This window comes from Penicillium canescens, assembly GCF_028828765.1.
Source record: "Penicillium canescens strain IBT 15451 chromosome Unknown utg000002l_segment0_segment0, whole genome shotgun sequence".
Lineage (NCBI taxonomy): Eukaryota > Fungi > Ascomycota > Eurotiomycetes > Eurotiales > Aspergillaceae > Penicillium > Penicillium canescens.
In genome coordinates this window covers 4955301-4975493 of record NW_026703964.1, presented here as the reverse complement: position 1 = coordinate 4975493, position 20193 = coordinate 4955301, and the positions used below count along the sequence as shown (strand labels likewise).

At 50.2% G+C, this 20193-nt stretch overlaps 3 protein-coding genes across 3 annotated transcripts; 1 reads left to right on the top strand and 2 right to left on the bottom strand.

Annotated features, from left to right (window-relative positions):
• Positions 1-149: 149 nt before the first annotated feature.
• N7446_003115 (type I polyketide synthase) lies at positions 150-8326 on the bottom strand (the record flags this gene model as incomplete). Its single annotated transcript, XM_058511864.1, has 15 exons — positions 150-965; positions 1084-1555; positions 1618-1955; positions 2022-2096; positions 2148-2429; positions 2488-3342; positions 3400-3425; positions 3479-3575; positions 3629-5811; positions 5877-6323; positions 6379-6823; positions 6880-6992; positions 7046-7169; positions 7234-7744; positions 7824-8326. The coding sequence occupies 15 exons, from the start codon at positions 8324-8326 to the stop codon at positions 150-152; spliced, it is 7287 nt and encodes a 2428-aa protein (XP_058377400.1).
• A 1192-nt stretch (positions 8327-9518) lies between these two features.
• On the top strand, positions 9519-9746 carry N7446_003114 (uncharacterized protein; the record flags this gene model as incomplete). The annotated part of the gene is made up of 1 exon (XM_058511863.1): positions 9519-9746. The coding sequence occupies one exon, from the start codon at positions 9519-9521 to the stop codon at positions 9744-9746; it is 228 nt and encodes a 75-aa protein (XP_058377399.1).
• A 638-nt stretch (positions 9747-10384) lies between these two features.
• N7446_003113 (uncharacterized protein) lies at positions 10385-19835 on the bottom strand (the record flags this gene model as incomplete). Its single annotated transcript, XM_058511862.1, has 12 exons — positions 10385-10395; positions 10688-12704; positions 12758-13235; positions 13292-13632; positions 13686-14042; positions 14107-17225; positions 17276-17728; positions 17783-18212; positions 18272-18384; positions 18443-18566; positions 18623-19136; positions 19198-19835. 12 exons carry the CDS (start codon positions 19833-19835, stop codon positions 10385-10387), a joined length of 8595 nt encoding a protein of 2864 aa, XP_058377398.1.
• Between the last annotated feature and the right edge of the window lie 358 nt (positions 19836-20193).

Genomic DNA, 20193 nt, shown 5'->3' with positions numbered 1-20193 from the left:
TTTAAATTGGGCTTTTATCTCGTACAACGATGTCGGGGTTGCCTGGTCTCCTTGTTGGGGCATGAAACACCACGCTGCACCATTTATCAAGACACAGTGAACGCATGTCCGCAAGCACATGTACCAGAAAGGTATAACCAAAGTCAAAATCAAGAGCAAGATTCGGGACGATGTTTCCGATTCAAGGAATCCATGACCAGAGAGACAACACCTTCAACAGTCCCTACCGTCGCGATATCAAGGAGGCCTATTTCCACCCCTAAACTGCGCTGTAGCCATGTTCTAGCTTCCACTGCCACCAGCGAGTCTACTGAGATTTGGGCCATGGCAGCCAGGTCTGCGTTACTAACCGCTAGTGTGTAGGGCCCCACTCGAAGCGCGATTTCCTTGGTGAGAAGATCCACCGTCGTGGCGAGTCCCAGGAGGTCTGGGTTGGATTCAACTGCGGAGAGGAGATCCCTGAGATTGCTGTTCTCAGGCAATAGAGGACCCGAGTTTGCAAATCCCACGGCGGGCGGACGATAATAGCGGGCGTCCCTGTACCGCGACCGGCTTGTTTTATGGGTCTGCGAAAGACCCAGGCCGAGCGAAAGCTGACTTTGGCCTTGGAAGGGAGAAGGAGCTCCATCAACCATTTGAGGCGGACTCAGAAGCAGGTGTAGAGAGTCCAGAAGATCACTCTCTTTCACCGGGAGGAGGCCGTTGGACCGCATTACCTCCTGAAGCTGGGGACGTTGACTTACATAGCCAATGTCGACGAGCCAACCAACCTCAAGGACGGATGCTTGTAGACCTAGAGAACGGCGGTACCGTGCGAAGGTTTCCAGGAAGGTGTTGGCTGCTGTATAGTTTGCTTGGCCGGCGGAACCGACTGACGCTGCGACAGAGCTGAACAGAACGAAAAAGTCAAGGCTACTTGATTCTAATGCGCGGTGCAAATTCCATGTCCCCTCGACTTTAGGCCGCTGCGAGTCTATCCACTGGTCGTACGCCATGCTAAAAAAGGGGAGTCCTGCGAGCCAGTCCGGTCAATTTGAATCTGGCAGATGGTTGAAATTCCAGGATTGTGAAGTTCGTGCTTACCTGTATAACCATTGCAAGGTGGAAAACTCCAGCAATAGGCTTGGGGCTTGCCGAGACTGCTCGCTGTGCGTCGGCCAGGCTGGCAATGTCACCTTGAACCAAGAGAGCCTGGCATCCCTGCAGCGCCAGGTCATGGACAAATCGGTCATGGCCTCGCCTGGTACTGCGCGAGAGGAACACCAGGTATCTGGCGCCATTGTCAACCACCCATTGTGCCACGGCACGGCCCAAGCCCCCCAGTCCACCCACTAAAAGGTAGCCCATGTCTCCACGAAAGGAGATGGGCGACCTAGATTTCGAGACTGAGAGGTGAGACGTTTCTTTTGGCATCTCAATAGCAATCTTCCCCATGTGTTTACCTTCCTGCATTTTCTTGAACGCTTCAACGACATTTCCTGCTGCAAATGTGTGCATGGGCTCGACTGGGGGGATATGGTTGGGCGAGAACAACTCAGATATGCAATTCAAACATCTGTTCGAAACTCATGTCAACATATAGTGTTCGCTATCAGGGTTAGAATTGTGTTAACTCACTCTTTCACCATGGGCCGTGTCCTCGCAAGTGATAGAATATCCACGCCCACAAACGACCGGTTAGCAAGGAATCGGTCCATAGGCAACATCGCATGGCTCATGAAATCACGCTTGCCTATTTCGACCATTATCCCTCCCTCTGCCACGCAGTCCCACGATGCCAGCAGGAGATCACCAGCGAGAGAGTTGAGAACGAGATCAACTCCTCGCCCTTGAGTTCTTTCTAGCAGATTAGGGGCAAAGGAAGTGCTTCTTGAATCAAATATATGATCTGCTCCGATTGCAAACCTCTGGATGAGATAATCTCTCTTCTCTTGGTTACCAACGGTGGCGAAGATCTTTGTTTGTCAGCTCCTATACGAAGTATGATGAACGGGAGGGTGGCATAGCTTCACTGGACTTACCTCCACGCCAATCCTCTGGCAGATCATAATGGATGCATTACCAACTCCCCCAGCTGCGGAGTGAATTAACACGGACTAAAATCGTCAGCATATCCGAATCTAACCTCCAGGATTGAAAGCCGATACCTGTCCTTTGGATAGTCTCCCAACGTTCAACAGACAGTACGCCGCAGTAGCATATGCGCAGCAGACGGTGGCGGCCTGCTCCAACGAGAGACCGGTTGGTATTGGAGCTACTAGGGCCTCTGGGACAACTATGCGATTGCTGAGCACTGATGGATGCAGGAAGATCACCTTATCTCCCGGATGGAGTTGCGACACACTGGCCCCGACTCGTCGAATGAGACCGCTACCCTCAAAACCAAATCCGTCTTTTTCCGGAAGCATATTCAAGCCAATCATCAAATCCTGTCCCACGAGGTCAGTCTGCGTTGATATTCCATTCGATGGAGAAGTGCCGACGAACCCGGAAATTTAAACCGACATAATTGACATCAATCTCAACCTCATCGTTGCCGAGGGCGGGGATACTCTTTTCAACCCATTTAAGGGACTCCAGTATGCCCGGTTGCTCGATAGTGAGGGTTTTAGGGGCATCTGGTGTAGCATCCTCGAGTAGATTCTGTGAAAGATGACTCCAGCGGTACCTGGAGATATAAACCACGGCACCTCGGATGGCATACTCATAATCCAGCGGCTCCTCAGGGGATCGGAGCCGCTGCTGTTGGAATTTTCGGTAAACCTCTATGAGAGAACGATGAGAATCCCGGTCAAAGGCCTCCACTTCGACCGTGGCAAAGTCCATTTGATACTCCACTCGCATAGTTCGCGCGAACCCCAAAATCAACCCGTAGTTGGGTTTTTCACAGACCATTTGCAACGGGTGAGTGACCCACAAGATCCGCATCGAAGTGCAGGAGGAGAGATAGCTTTGGAGTTGTGAATACCCGTCCTGGGTAATGGAATACAAGAAAGGATCTTCCACGTCTAGGAGTGAAATGATGTCTTCGCCAATTGGCGGCGGGTCAGCGATGGTGCAAAAGCGAATAATAAACCCAGCAGCTGTCATCTCCTGGGCAAATTCAGTGACGAAGTGATGTTCCTTCGAATGGCAGAGAATGTTTACGTTACCCTCTTCAGTATGCTGGGATGGTGCAACCGAGGATATAATGGACGTCAAATGAGTATCTCGTTCTTCTGTCACCGTGTCAAAGCCCGCAAACCCGGCCTTTCGCAGTTCCTCGTCCCACCGTTCAACCGAGATATACGGAACGTCCACTCGATCATCATTATCGCCCATCCACCAGCCGGGAAGTATTCCCTAGGGAAGTCAGGAACTCCCGCACAACAATAGTACTAACAAGGCGAAAGGACATACCATGATATAGTCGATTGGCAGAAACTCTGCGAACATGTTAGTGTCAGCCCGATCCTGCTTTCTTCTAAGTGCTACTCACCTGTGCATATTTCTTCAATCAGCACGCGACCACCGGGCTTAAGGATCGATTTGATGTTGCCCAGTGTTTGTTCAATACTGCGGGTTAAATGGAGAACCTATCAAGGATGTCAGCATGGCATTTCTGAGGGTAAAACGTGAATAAACAGACATTTGACGCGATGACCAGATCGAAGGACTCGACATCTAAACCTTGCGCCGTTGGGGATTGGTTAATGTCCAGAACTGCAAACTCGACGGACCGATGATGCTTAAATCGTTCCTCGGCGGATGGAAGGAGATCCGAGGAAATATCAGTCCAGAGATACCGGGAATACTGCGGATCGCTACCGGGAGGATGAAGGCACTCTAGCACTTTGGCTGTCGTTGCACCAGTACCTGCACCAATTTCTAGGACGTGAAGGTCGGGTCGCCCATGTCCCAGCAGCTTTATGAATCCCTCATAGGTTCTAGATGAGCTCCAAACGCTGTATAGCCGGGATAGGGCCTTTTCCTTCATCAAAATAGTCAACGGAGAACAGTTCCCCTTTACTAACTCAACGCAACTTTTCAGGATTGTGAGGCTCAGTTCGGCGAGGGAGTCATAGAGCGGCGAGGCTACTCCAATTTCACGACGCAGACCGTCCAGAATGCGAGGCCAGTCTTCTCTAAGCACTTCCAATAATGGCCGGATCCCTGCGGAGACCACGGGGTCATCGTTGCCGAGAATGGCGGCCGATCTTGTGGTCACCCAGCGTTGGTACTTGCCGAGGTGCAGCGAGTCCGGTTCCAAGGAGCCAATGAGCCGTGCAGTTTCGATTATACACATGTCGAAGAACTGTTGTTCTGGCGAATACGTATCGCTCGGAAGGGGCTCCTTTGAACTTGCGGTTGTCAAGAGGTGTCGTCGAGGCAACAGGTCGATATCAGGCGCCCAAACAAGATGAGAACACAATTTCCGATCTTTATCCCCATCCAGGCTCTCATCCAGGGCCATAAATTCAAGGCCATCTATGGCCACCGCGACCTCGCCTCCATGCTGCGCAATCGTGGAGCTGGAATTTGTACCAGCAGTGGTCTTTGTCTCGGTAGCCTGGAGTAACAGTCTCGACCCTGTCTTTCCTACGAAGATATCTCGAATGAAGATGGGCAAGCCAACAGCGTTGTGTTTTCGTGCAAGGCCGTTGCACAGAGCAACTAATGCGAGCTGTAAACAGTGGTCGATGGTGGGGGCATCAACCGCACTTGGAGCATCAACTGCACCCTCGTCCCCGTCAATCAACAAGCTGGCAGTGGCGGAAGTTTGGATTGGATGAGCAGATATCTGTTGGAGACGTCTGAAGTGCGGTCCATATTCCAACCCATTTTCCTTGAGATGGCCATACCAGAGCTTAGATTCAACGTTTCGTGGAAAGGACGTAATATCTCGTGGTGAGCGCGAGACTGGTTCTGCCCGTGCTTGTCCAGTACAGTGTGTGGACCATGCACCTCTTCGGAGGCCTACGATGGAGAATTCATACCAGCCCGAGCCTAGATTTTCACCGTTGGATCGGACCGGGCGAAAGTTGGACACAATCTCCGTTGTTTCATGATCGTCGAGGATCAACGCCTTGCTCATGCGAAGGTTTCGTACGCGATACCTCTCGCACCCGGTGATTTGCCGAATTGCTTCACCCGCCATAACAATATATGCCGCGCTGGGGAATACTATAGTCCCTCCAATCTGATGCTCCGCAAGCCACGGAACATCGTCGAGGTGGAGCAAGTTCCTCCACGCAGGCTCGATTGGCGTTGAATCCACCCCCTGAGAACCCAAAAGCTCGTGATGTGAATTTTCGCGGAATCTCCAATCACGAGTTGTTCGACCCCCACATCGAACGACCCTGCCAGCACCCCACGGGTAAGGGTCGAGGTCAGTGAGAATTTTCCCATGACCATTGATTGCAGCAAAGTTGATAGGAAAGCCACTTAGAAATAGGTCTCCAACTGCCTGTAGAAGGGATGACTCTCGGTTCTGTCCTCGGACGACGCAGGACGCATACAACAGTTCTTGTCCTGCACCGGCCGATGTACTGAAGATGTCTCGTAGTGGTCCCTTGAGAGCCGAATGGGGGCCAATTTCCAGGAAGAAGTGCCTTGGGTTGTCTGAGTGGTCTCCCAGGACAATAGACTCAATGGCACTCCAGAAGAGAACCGGAAACGATATGTTCCGGCACCAATATAGGGCGTCGAGCTCCTGCGGATTCACAATCCGAGCTCCGGTTAGGGTGGAGTACATAGGAACCATCACAGGTCGCACTTCAATGTAGGACCAAATACTAGACTCGTATGCTTTGACAACGGGAGCCATCAGCTCTAAGTTTGAATTAGTTTTGCATGTACTTTTCGTCTGCCCGAGATTAGTGACAAGGTTGACTTACGCGAGTGATAAGCCCTATTGACAGAGAGCATTCGACAGAGAGCCTCTGGGTGATCTGACTTGATGTTCAGTAATACGGCTTCTATATGACGCTGTTCTCCCGACAGAGTCACGCTGTTTGGGCTGTTTTCGCAGGCGATGACAACCGTGTTCTGCAGATACGTTGCCACTTCCCCTCGGCTCAGTCCTACTGCCGCCATCGCCCCCAACTGGCCGAGATCTTCCACCAGCAAACCACGATAGTAGCTCAGAGCAGTGGCACATCGGCCAGTAATGGCCCCTGCCGCATATGCAGCTGCAATCTCGCCGCTCGAATGGCCGACAACTGACGCCGGCATAACTCCCCAGCGGGCTAGTAGGTTCACCAAGGCAATCTGCAACGCGCAGCAAAGAGTTTGCGAACGAGAGGGCATGTTGATAAGTTCAGTGTCAGGATCGACAAGTGCATCTAAAATAGGCTGTGAGTAATCGTGGTAGCTAGAGCCCTAGAACTGTGCAGTTACCTTCTAAGCTCCAGCGAGGGGGCCTCTCTAGGCCCTGCAATAGCCCATCTAGCAAACGTATATCATCCCGGAAGCTATCAAAGCGACTCATCAACTCTCTTCCCATCCCAGCCCACTGAGCACCTTGTCCAGTAAAAACGAATGTCACCACTGGGGGCGGACCGGCAATGGAACGTTTCACACCCGCCTTTGGTATGTCCCCAGAGATGGATTTGATAAGAAAGCCCCTGTGTGAAAGATGCTCACGGTGGGCACCGAGGGTATATGCAAGATCTTCCAGTCGATCCGGGTGCGACTCCATGTATCTGAAAAGGCTTTCTTCTCGAAGGAGAAGTGCTTCTTGGCTTTTCGCAGAGAACACCAGGAGTAAGTCACATGGTTCTCTCTCCATCTTATCGTGAAATGGTGATGTCCGCCGGGATGATGGAAAAGACTCTATAATCGCCTGAGACCGTGAGCGACTGTCTATATTTCCCGCATTTTTAGTATAGAAATGCTCACATGCGCATTTGAGCCGCCAATTCCAAAGTTGCTGATACTGATTCTCTCCTCTCGATCCTCTGGCCACGGGATTAGTCTTTGGGGTACACGAACACCCCATTCTTTCCAAGGAACTAGCGCCGGATTAGTTCAATGACTGTAACGGGAGCAAGGCAGTACTACTCACTCCGCGGGTTGGGGTTGTTAAAATGGATGTTTGGGGGTATCTGTCTATGTTCCAGACAGAGGATTGCTTTGATGAGACTGGTGAGGCCCGACGCTCCCTCGGAATGACCAAAGTTTGGCTTGACCTAGTAACAATATTAGCGCAAGGCCTTCTTCCTATTACGAGCCAACTGGGATTCAAGCACAGACCGATCCAATATAGGTCCCTTTAGGGAAGACCTTTGCCATTGCAGCGCATTCAATAGGGTCGCCTGCCAAGGTGCCTGTGCCGTGACACTCAACGAAGGGCGTTTGCGAGACATCGTGTATGGATGCTTTGTGGTACGCACCACGGATGAGGTTTTCCTGCGCCACTGCTGATGGTGTACTTATACCGTGACTTCTACCATCACAATTAACCATGGTTGACCGGATCACCGCTCTGATTTGATCTCCATCCCGTACTGCATCATCTAGACGCTTGATCAAAACAGCATTGACCGCTTCTCCTCTTCCATACCCATCGGCCGCAGCGTCGAAGGTTCTGCAGATTCCTGAAGGGGAGAGCACGCCCGTGTCTGCGGTGTGGAGAGCGATAGTCGGTGTAAGTATCAGATTGGTTCCGGCCACAACAGCTGCAGAACAATCTCCGGCGTTCAAAGCCTGGCAGGCCTGGTGCAATGCCACCAAGGATGACGAGCATCCGGTTTCAACTGTCATACTGCTTGGGATTTAGCACAAACACATGATCCAATCTACTAGATGGCACAGCGAGTGCGCTCAGTATCGAAGCAACTGACCTAGGACCGTTCCAATCAAATTCATAGGAGGCAAAATTCGCCAGTCCAAACGGTTTCCCACCCATCAGGTGGAACTTGCTTGTATTTTGGGCATCTTTGTTCACGATCTCTTCATAGTCTCCCCCAAATGTTCCGACAAAACAGCCGATGTCCTTCCCCCGCGATTCTACCAGCCCACCATTCTCGAGGCACTCCCATATGACCTGGAGCAAAATCTTCGCCTGGGGGTCAAACAGCGAGTGTTCTAGCCCCTCCAGGTCGAAGAAAGATGTGTCGATGGTTTCCAGATCTTCCCGGAGAAAATAACCATGCTGGACCCTTATCGAATGTGCTCCAGACTCACTATAGAACCCGTCTGCGTTATACCGAGACTTAGGAATACGGCATCGCCCGTCGCGCCCGTCAATCAACATCTGCCAGAACTCTGTAGCGGATCGCACATCTTCCGGAAGGCGCATCCCCATTCCGACAATGGCAATTTGCCCAGTGGTAGTATCATCCATATTGGATTCTTGACTTGCGGGAACTGGTGATGGATTTTTAACCATATTTCCGTTTGATAGTTTTTCATCTTTCATTTCTTTTCCCCAAGGATAACAATGGGATCATCCTAAACCAACCTTCCAATATTCCATATCGAAACATTGCTTTAAGTCAGGAGCAAGCCCCCTGCGGAAGTTTCCTGCAAGGAGGGATCTTGAGAATGTTGCTCTGCTTTTGTAGGCAAGGAGGTGGTATCGGGCATTTATCGCTGATAGAAAGCTAGCAGTATCTAGCTCAAAGACTAGGAACTAAAAGTGGCTTGAGAGTGAGAGAGATCGTGAAATTGAGGGTTTCCAGAGGAGGGAGCCCTTAGCTTGATTCGTTCCAGCGAGAGGAATCAATCGATCTATTCCCAACGCCCAAACACGATCCTTGCCGATCATGTAGACATGCAGATCGGTGTATATATTTTGGGACAAATAATCAACACTTTGGACTTGGTGTACTTATGTCGTGCTTCAGGACGATAAAGGCCAAGAAATCAGTTCGGCAATCTATTCCTTTCTCATCACTGGGTCCCCAATGGCGGCATTGTATTTCGGACCTTGTGCTCCCCTGATCTCCATCGGTGTCGGCTTTATGTTCTTCGAGCATCTTGCAAGATATCCCCATATTCGGTCTGCATTATGTGGTGTTAACATTCTGTGTGCTGGTCTTACTATGCGCCACCCACCAACACCAAGTCCACTTTTCAACTATATCGCAGGTCTTCTATCAATTATCCACATTGTCCGAACGATAGAAATTCTCTTTGTTTTCAACCCACAATCTATGAAACGTCTCAGGAAGATCGGCTCGTGTGCTTATGCCTGGGAGCCCCTTCCTCCATCTCTTAGCTTTCGGCGCTTAGTATGGATCGTGGACATACTTTCAAATCCCCGTTCCATTGGTTGGAGTCATGGCTATTCCCGGTATCTTCCTCCAAAATGTCAGATCCTTGACAAAAACACTGCTTGTCGTCCGTTGAAAGCCACCGGAATCCAGAAAATTGACTGTCGATATTTCCCATGGAATCAGTTGAGGCGACTCGTCGTCATATACCTGTGGTTCGATTTTTACCATGCTCTATTTGTCCATGGCCATGGACAGGCTGCGCAAAATGTCATTGATCAAACTGCAATCAAATTACTTGGAGAAGAGCTGACCTCAGCGATGAGCCAGACCCTGTATATCTGGCTAGCCCGTATCGCATGGGTGATCAGCGTCCACTTCTTCTTTGATGCCTGTCACGCCTTCATCACCCTAATCGCAGTTGGCATCTTCACCGAAAGCTGGCTGGGTACAGCTGGAGAACCGTGGGCATATCCCGCTCTCTTCGGAGGCTTCCGGCTATCGACGCCCAATTTAAAAGGTGGGAATCTCATGAAAGCAAATTCTTGAGTAGACCCTTGCTAAGTTAGATTTGTTGCTAGACTTCTGGGCGAACTGGTGGCATGACCTCCTACGGCGCCCATTTTGGTCCGTGGCCGGGTGGCTTTTCCCGTCAGACCGATGTAGGACACGATATTTCTGGGCTATTTTTCTAATGAGCGGTACTGCACATGGCGCCGGATCATACACGGCCTCTCAAGATGCGTTGCGTGCCTTGAAAGTGTGCGTTGGATTTTCTCTTCAACCAGTAGCTACGATTTACCAGCAGAAGAGTGTCCAGTGGCTCTACAAGGATCTTGGAACCCTATTTACAAGGCTGCTTATTGTGTGGATTATAGAAGCTGCATCATCGATCATATGGGTTCTTTGTATCGTTCCATGGCAGTTCGACGATCCTAGTCAGGAAGCGCCTTTCTCATTTCTTCGTCTCCCAGTTAGGATGTGGTGTATCTTGTCCCCTCTCACATCCCCTACCGGTCTATGCTAGTTCTCTGGGAGGGTGCTTCGGTTTTGATAAGGTGTCTTGTGGGAGTTAGTGGCTGATCTAGCGTAGACTTTCCTGATAATTCCTCAAACTCAGCCTTTATCAAACAAAGTATATATGTAATGTAAAATTTGATCGGGGTGAATGCAAAGATTGAGTAATGTTAATTGGTGACTATGAAGTTGTTAGTTCAGACATAGACAGTGACTCAAATACTACTTTTTATACCCATGCTCCCTTAACTACAGTCTCATTGAGAAGGCTATGCAGCATCAATATCGAGACAGGTTTGCGATAAATAGAACACGTTGTTCGCATTGGATCAAAACTGGGCTATAATTAGGAGTATGCATAGATACTGAACCGTCATCCTCGCACGCCCAAAGCCCAGGTTCAAGCCACAGCTTCTACCTATCATATGACCAATTCTTGAAGTAAACCTCTAGCAGTGTATGCATGGGCTTACATTGCAAGATTTCCGGTTGGCTTTCCAAGGCTCTATTTACGTTTTGCGTCCCATATGTCACCATGGCATCTTGTTTTCTGTTCCACCAAATCATGTCCTCTCCTAGTCGCTCACGTATATGCGGGGCAAGTTGAGTAACAAGATGCCCTTCAGACTTTGAAAACAATTCCACCCAATCGGAGATTTCCAAAACGCGGAGCGGTGGTGAAGCAAGTTGGCCAATGATGTTAAAAGTGGTTGACAGGCTGATATTTTGATCCGGATCCGGATGGATTAGATTGTACGCTTGGCCGATGTTCTCATTTGATAGGGAAATCTGCAGCGCAGCTGAGCAGACAAAGTCCACAGGGACAAAAAAGTTCCGCTGGGCAGGAGGATCAGGATATGCGCCTAGCTTGATGCAGGTCGACATCAATCGATTTACAGCATCTTTCGCATTTCCGACGCCTGTAACACTGTGCCCCAGTACAAATCCGGGCCGGTAGATTGTGAGAGGAAAGCCGTTTCCGATAACGTCCCAGCAAATGTTCTCAGCGACACACTTGCTGAGGGGATAGCCCCCGTGGTTCTGTGTTTGCTCGGAGCCGGCCATCGGTTTCTGATTCTCAGGAATAAATTCTTGGTTGCCAAGAAATCCGGCTGGACCGTACGCAGCCATGCTAGAGAAGTAATGGACAGACTTCAGACGCCGAGCGTTGGCAAAACCTATGACATGAACAAGGCCACGCACATTGACACTCCGGAGATCAGAATAAGGCAGGCCAAAGTTCACAGCAGCTGCAAGATGGAAAACAGTACTGCACTTTTCGGCCAACTGGGCGAACATTGCGACTTCTAGGCCAAGATCTCGTTTTGAGATATCGCCAGGGACCGCCCGCACCTTGTCACGGAAATTCATTGGAAGGCCAAATTTGTCCAACGCTGTTTCTAGTCGAGCCATTGCGGATGACTCGTCGGCAGATCGTATTAAGCAAATGACACATTGGACTTTAGGAAGTGCTGCTAGCATGCATAACAAGAACGCACCCACAAACCCTGTGGCCCCGGTCAAAAGTACATATCCTTCTGACCCTGAATGCCATTCTGGTATTGGTCCCGTAATGGGATAGATGTCCTGACCCAGCGTCAAATCCTGACCCGGGCTAGTATCATTATCGGATGAAGAACTCGTGTCTGCTTCCATGTTTGCATCTCCTGTCTGGTATTTAGCACGGAGAGCGCTCATTGTGACTTTCCCAAGGCCCCCAATGGTCCCTGCGTTAGAAATATCAACTAGGGACAGCTCCAGATTCAGGTGCCGCCGAAACCAGCTCCTGACCTCGATCATAACCAGAGATTCAATTACCAGGTTTTGTATTTCATCATCTTCCATATCATTGATGCTGGTGAGATGTGACCCGATCTCTTTGCCAAGCACTTTGGTGATTCGGTTCTCGATAAGCGGATCGCCTAGTATTTCAGGGCTACGCTGGATAGCCTCAACTAGCTCCTTGACATCTCCTTCCAATGTTGTGGTGGTCGTATCGTTCGATGAGATTATTTTTGTCCAGAGACTGTATCGAGCATCCGGGGTCCAAGGGGGAACTACATCGGGGTTGGACGGGCATCTCGTGGTCCCAAGCCCAGTGGCAATCTGGCCGGGCTGCAAAATAGCCAGCTCCAAGGCTTGGAGCAAATCATGCTCCTCGACTGTCTGCATCGATGCCGAGTGGGCTCGTTGGAGGAGCTTTGGCGCATACTCGTATGCAAACCCCACATTCTCCATAAGGCCGACATCAATCACACTAGCCACATGGCCCTGTTTTCGTCGATACTGGACGAAGGCATCCAGGAAGGAATTGGCAGCCGCGTAGTTGGCCTGGCCAGCGTTCCCACAAAGACCAGATAGGGAGCCAAAGCACACAAAGAAGTCCAGATCGCGACCAACAAGGGTCGTATGCAGATTCCATGTCCCTTCGACTTTTGGGGCCAACGCTGAGATCCACTGATTATGCGTCATCTTAGAGAAGAGCTGATCCTATATACAGCAGTTAGCTCACTCAAACTTGATACAAGGGGCCTTTGACCTACTCTGAGCACCATGGACATTTGAATAACACCTGCAATGCGATTCCCGCACGCCGAGACCGCACGCTTCACGTCGTCTAGGCTATCCACGCTTCCTCGGATCGTAGTCACCGAGCAACTCTGACTCTGGAGCTCCTTGAGGAATGATTTTGAATCTGATTCTTTCCCCGCCGATCGGCTTAGAAAGACCAAGTCTCGAGCTCCCTTCTCTACCATCCATGTGGCCACCATGCGTCCCAACCCTCCGAGTCCACCAACTAGGAGAAATGAGTCATGTGGAGAGAAGGAGACCGAAGAGAGACGGCAAGATATTGGTAGCACCGAAGAATCGTCCGGCATATTGATCACAATTTTGCCCATGTGCTTGCCCGTTTGCATAAGACCAAAGGCCTGGAAGATGTCGACCGCTTCGAAGAAGGTAACTGGCCGTATAGGCTTGAGCTTCCCTTCGGAAATATAGGCCATGGCCTCGTCCATTAAACTGTCGAGCGTTAACATCAGTTAAAGATACAGGACTTCCTCCGAACAGTTGCATACCTGCGAAACTCGGCCGGGTCTTCCTCCATGACCTGCTTTATATCAACCCCGGTGAAGGATCGGTTTCCGGCGAATAGTGACATATCCAATTGGGCATGGCCCAAAAGGTCCCGTTTCCCCAGCTCTATCATTCTCCCAAATTTGGCGACGCATTTCCAGGACAAATGCAGCAGTTCACCGGAAAGGGAATTCAATACCACGTCCACTCCACGATTATGAGTCTGCGCCATAAGCCCCTGGAAGAAAGACGGGCTCCGGGAGTCAAAAATATGGTCTCGGGGGATGTCAAAGGTGTCTATAAGATACTGCACTTTCTCCTCATTTCCGACGGTGACAAAGATCTACCTTCGGTCAGTTTCTGACTTTAACTTGAATTCAGGCTAGGTAAACATACCTCGGCGCCCAACATCTGACAGGTTTGAATCGCTGCAAGTCCCACACCACCGCATGCGGAATGTATTAATACGGACTGGCCTTGCTGGATCTTGCTGATATGTAGAAGGGAGTGTATAACAGTGCCATACACACATGCCATTGTGGCAGCATCGGCCAGGGAGAGGCCCTCTCGGAGAGGGGAGCAGTACTTCGCATCGATGATCTTTCGAGTGCAGAGAAGCCCGGTTCCCATAACTAGAACGGCTTCTCCCACGCGGACATCTTCAACAGAAGACCCGACTCGACGAACGAGACCAGTACCTTCGAGTCCAAACTCGCTCTTGTTACCCACGAACCCCATGGCCACCATCATGTCCTATAACAGTGGGTATCAGTAAACAATGTCAAAGTAACTGAAAATATTCTGGGTGAGCACGTACTCTGAAATTTAGCGAGACATACTTCATGTCAACCTCAATTTCATTGTCCTGCAATGGTCGTTGGTCTTGTTCACACCAGGCAAGCGAGCTCAATAGCCCGTATGTACCGATATCCAGGGCTTTGCCTCCATTGTTTGGGGGCATCGCGGCAACCAAAGACTCCCGAGTCGAAGTCCAGTTGGCTCGACTAACATAAACGACTCCTTGGCGCAATGCAAACTCGTAATCCGGGTCCACCCAAGGACAACTCCGTTGCCTGTGTACATGTTCAAGAACGCGAGCGACTGAAGTAGCCCCAATTGAATCAAACTTGTCGATCTCAAATGTGGTAAAATCTGGCATGACTTCATGTCTGATTGTCCGCGCGAAGCCCAGTACCAGGCCAAACCGCGGGTCATTGCATGACATTTGCGAGCTCTCGGTGATCCATAGAATCCTGGAGTGCGTCATTTGGGTAGTAAACAGTTGAAGCTGATGGAATCTGTCCCCAGACATATTCGAGAAGAATGGGCCTTCCAGATCAATCAAAGATACCACATCGGTTCCCGGAGGAATAGGCTGTCCCAAAGCAAGCCACGTCACAATGTAGCCTTTCTGGACTAGAATACGTTCCACACTCCGAGCCCAGGCTGTGATGGTGGAGAGATATAAAAGAGAGATGTGCCCCTGGTGGGCGACAGAGGTACGCGAGCGCCATAGAATCGCAGTGCTGGGTCGAAAGGGCGACGGGTCACTCGTTGTTATCTCGTCCCCTTCTTCAAGCTTCACTTCTTCGAGCATCGTCTTCCATTCCTTGGGAGAGACCAAATGGTTTCCATTATCACAAGGCTGCTGCACCCACCACATCGGAAAGATACCCATAATATAGGTCACCAAAGGAGTACTCGAACAAGGCTCTTGGATGAAAAGCCGACCACCGGGGGCGAGAAGAGCGTGAAGGTTGTGGAACGTAGAGGAGAGTGGTCTGTTTCCATCAAATACCTCCGATGTGATGATTAGGTCGTAGCTTCCTGTCTCGAATCCTTGATCCAAGATATTGTTGTCAGCGTCTAGCAAGATATAATCGATGTTGTGAACCCAGTCAAGTCTCTCCTTGGCCTGAGAAACGAGGTCTGGAGATATGTCGGTGACCGTGCATTTTTCATACATAGGTACGCCGTCTTTGCATGTGAGGCCGCGAAGAACCTGCATAGTGGTAAGCCCATTGCCTATCCCAACTGTGAGAACTCGCATCATCGGGTTGGAGTGACCAAGTAGCGAAAAGAATTCCCCACAGCCAGTGCTGATTGAGAGGAACGTGCTCAGAGCTTTGATGCTTTGATTCTCGTCTGTGATATCTTGCGGGCTGATTTTTTCTTGAATCAAATCAGCTGAAAGATCTGAAATTCTTCGCGCTAGGTTGCAGATCACATCTAGCTGGGGCATCGCCTGCTCCAGCTCTTGTATGCATTCGTTGAGTTTATCTTCCTGGCAGAGGGAATCTAGGCATAGCCCATTGCTCTTGTCCGGTGAAATGATATCAGCCTGTGCGCAGAGCCAAGCTTGATACCTTTTCAAATGAGAATCATTTGGGTGAGAGGGTCGAACTTTGGCTGCGGTATTCACGATCAAAATGCGTGTGAAGTTATCAAGCAGCTGCGCAGAGGAGGCTCGTAAAGCACCAGGAGAGAGTTGATCGGCCAGCGTAATTAGGTCGATGTGTGGCTTCCATTCCACTCGCGCAATCATAGAGCCGTTGTCGTTGGCGGCATCTATCTCTTCAACTGATACCAGCGTCGCGTTTTTCATCGAGAGGACAATCTCACCGTCCATGACTGCGATCGAATCTCCAGTTATTGATTGCGCAGACCCATGGCAAGATGCATCGAGGAATATTGAGCCACGGCCAGGTCGGATATCAACATTTTCTATCACCATCGGGATACCGAATGTTGAAAGATGACGAAGAATACCGCGGTTCATGGCAACGACAAGTAGCTGGAGGCTTTGGTCAATGACCGTTGGATGAAGAGCATATCGACTGCAGTGAGTTGCACCATCCTCTTCATTGTATTGGAGACTAGCAGATGCCTGACAGGTCGAGGTACTTGCAGATATATTCTGCAGGAGTCGGAATCTGGGGCCATAGACACCACCGCGCTTTTTTGCCGTTTTATACAATGCTCTAGAAGGAATGGACCGCGGATATGGATGGATCTCATGAGCATGGGAAGGTTTTCCCATCGCCGCCCTTGTCTGTCCAACACAGTGCTTTTTCCAAGTTCCGTTCTGGTATGCCATGATAGCAAACTCGTACCAGGTGGATTCAACATTGTCTGAGAGCTTCACCGGACGAAAATTGGTCAGTATTTCTGCGGCTTCATCTCCTCTCAGAACCAGCGGTGCTCTCATAAACATATTGCGAATAGTATACTCTTCCGATCCCGTTGTTTGCCGAATTGCCTCACCGACCATGGCAATGTAGCCAGCACATGGGAATATCACATCTTTCCCCATCACATGGTCCCACAGCCAAGGCACATGGCCCACATGCAGAAGTCTTCTCCACGAGGGCTCTATATCTGATGATTCCAGGCATCGAGAACCCAGAAGCTCGTGGGGAGGCTCTTTGCAGTTCTTCCACTGTCGAGCAAGCCGCGTCTCACTCCACGAGCAGTCTTCGTGTTGCCAAGGGTATGATGGTAAGTCTATCAGCACTTTGCCAGATGTTACATTTACCGCAGACAGATCAATTGGAGCACCTCCGACATAGAGCCGCCCCGCAGTTCTCAGAAGAGCTCGCCATTGTTGTTCGTTGCGAATCATGGTAGGGATATACGTTGACATCTGTTTAGGATCGTGCATGCGCAAAATCTGACGGAGCGGGCTTGATAGAGCCGAGTGCGGCCCAATCTCGACGAATATTTTCGCTCGCTGTGTGCTTTCTATCAGAACATTCATTGCTCCATTGAAAAGGACTGTCGACTGCAGGTTCTTGCGCCAGTATGCCGCATCTAAAGCGGATGGATCCGTGATAACGCCACCGGTGACAGTAGAATAGAGTGGCGTCATTCTGCTACCGTGGGACATAATCGGCGTAATGAAGCGTTCATATATGCTTCCAGGTTGCTGCATGCTCTCTGACAAGATGTTAGGATCCAGCCTCTCAGAAGGACATTTGACAACGTACCAGAATGATACGCAGTAGAGACTTTGAGTTGTTTGCAAAATGTATCTTGTCTTTTTGACAGAATGTCTTCCAAGACCGAGAGTAGAGTATCTTCATCTCCAGACAGCGTCACACTTGCTGGGCTGTTCTCACAGGCCACAGTCACTCCCTTTCGCAGATATTTTCTAACATCTTCGGCGGACATCCCAACAGCAGCCATGCCACCACGCTCTGTTGCCAGTTCTTTCACAGCCTTGCCCCGGAAATAAGACAAGGTGATGGCCACTTCAGCGCTAATTGCACCAGAACAGTATGCCGCGGCAATCTCTCCGCTCGAGTGGCCAATGACAGACGCTGGGTGAATTCCCCAGACGCGGAGAATATCAGTCAGCGCGATCTGGATAGCTGTACAGAGCGGCTGGCAAAATTCAGGTTCTGAGATGCTGCTCTCTTCATCGTCTTTCAAGAGCTCACCTAAAGCCCTAGTCAGAGTTTTAAGTCTTCATCTCACTAGCTGGGCAACGTTACCTTCAAGAGTCCACGAAGGAGGGTTTACCAGTTGCTTCAACGCTCGATCCATAGTTTGAATGCTCTTGAGAAAGCATGCAGATGTTGATAGTAATTCCCTGCCCATGCCGGCCCATTGCGCACCTTGCCCACTAAAGACAAAAGATATGCTGGATGGGGCTTCGTGGGACTGTTCGAAGTCCGATAACCCACCATTCTGGTCAAGAATCGCGAAGCCTCGATGCGCCATGTGCTCCCGTCTGATATTCAATGTATACGCCAAATTATTAGCGGCGGGCCGGTGCTGGGCGACATATTCATGAATGTTCTCTGTTCCTTTCTGGAGTGACTTTTTGGTCTTTGCGGACAACACCAAAAGCTGTGGAACTGCTGCAGAGAGTGAGCCATACGTTGGCAAGGCGGTTGAAGACGAAAACGATTCCATAATGACCTGGAAGCGTGTAAGTAGATGTGATCTAAAGTTTCGTCTAGTAGAAGAGAGGCCAGTACGTGAACGTTTGTCCCTCCGATTCCAAATGAGTTCACGCTGACTCGTTCAGATTTCCCGTCTGGCCAAGAGATGGGTTCTACAGGTACTTGCAAATTCGCCTCCTCAAAGGGAACTTGAATATGAAATGACCAGTCAGCGGGTCCTCGTCTTGATGAGATGTCTTTGCGTACTTTTTGGGTTTCTGTTCAAGAAATGCGCATTGGGCGGGATGATTCTCTTCTCCAGCGCAAGGGCAGACTTGATAATGCTGGTTAGCCCCGAGGCACCTTCAGAGTGCCCAACGTTGGGTTTGACCTTCAACATCATTAGCACTTTTGACGAATCTCAAGATAGCATATGGCCAGACTGACCGCGCCGATATATATACCGCCCTCGTTGAAGATCCTGGCGACAACACGCGTCTCTGCTGTATCGCCAGCAATCGTTCCAGTTCCGTGGCATTCGAAGAATGCAGTTTGAGACAGATTTTCGATGCCAGCCTTTAAATATGCGCGCCTAATAAGCCGTTCCTGAGCGTCCGACCCAGGCGTTGTGATAGTCGGTGTCTTCCCATCACAATTCACAGCGGTAGATCTGATGACAGCGCGGATAGGGTCGCCCTGCTGTATCGCATCTGCCAGTGGTTTAATATAGACGGCATTGATAGCCTCTCCCCTCCCGTAGCCGTCGGCAGCTGCATCAAAGGTCCGACAAAGGCCACTAGGCGAGAGGACCATGTTTTCCGAAATTGATATTGTCATAGTGGGTGCCAGGAGGAGATTTGATCCGGCAATGATAGCTGAAGAACATTCGCCGCTGTATAGAGCCTGGCAGGCCTCGTGCAGTCCAACCATAGAGGATGAACAGGCTGTCCGGTACGTGATACTGTGCAAACTTGCGTCAACAAAAGAGAAGTAGTTGGAGCTGGCTGCAAGTGGCTGCTCACCTGGGGCCCTGGAGGTCATATTCATACGACAGACGGTTCGAAATCGCAAAGTCCCCTGTGCACAAGGCGTGGGATCGGTCAATAGACTGGACATCTTTTGTCGATATCTCCAGCCAGTCTTCTCCGAAGACCCCGACAAAGCATCCGATATTGCTTCCTCTCCAGTTGGTCTGTCCACCACTCTCCATGCACTCCCACACTACCTCCAGCAATAATCGTTGCTGTGGGTCTAGCTTTGCCGCTTCCATCTGGCTCATGGAAAAAAATGATCGATCGATGTGGGCGATGTTATCCTGCAGAAAATATCCATGTCGTGTTTTCACTGTGCCGGGCGCGGAAGGACTGTAGAATGCATCGACGTTGTATCTAGTTCCTGGTACCTCACAGTGTCCATCCCGCTTGTTGACCAGCATCTCCCAGAATGAGTCTGCATTGTTCACTCCTCCCGGCAGTCGCATTGCCATGCCGACCACGGCAATCGGGAAAGGAACGGTATGGGAAGACAGCTGTTCGTTTATGTCCCCAGGTGACTGATGATCCAGGCACGGTGAAGCTGTACCATTAGTCGATGGAGGGACAACATCGTGCACTGGTTTCGGCAAGCCATCTGGAACGGTATCGGCGGTAATTCCTGACATCTTTCTGACTTTCCACCAAGAAAGTGTGTTGCAAATGCGTTTCAACTCTAGATCCTCACGAGCTCTAGCGCTGGCGTGATTTTGCGATGATTCTGAGAGCGATTTCTCTCAAGTCGGGAAACTTGAAAGCGAACTTCAGTCCCAATTTTGGCTGACGGAGAGGATTTGACAGTGAATGCCTATTGAATAACCCTGAATACGAACTATGTTCTGCCCATAAGTTCGCTTTCCCAATCCCTTACATGACCCACCCTAGATTTGATACAGCGCAGAAATCCTGACAAGCTTGCATTTGCTCTTTTTTCAATTGGGCTATCTTTTGCTCCTAATGGCTAAGTTTTGATCAAAAAAGTTGATC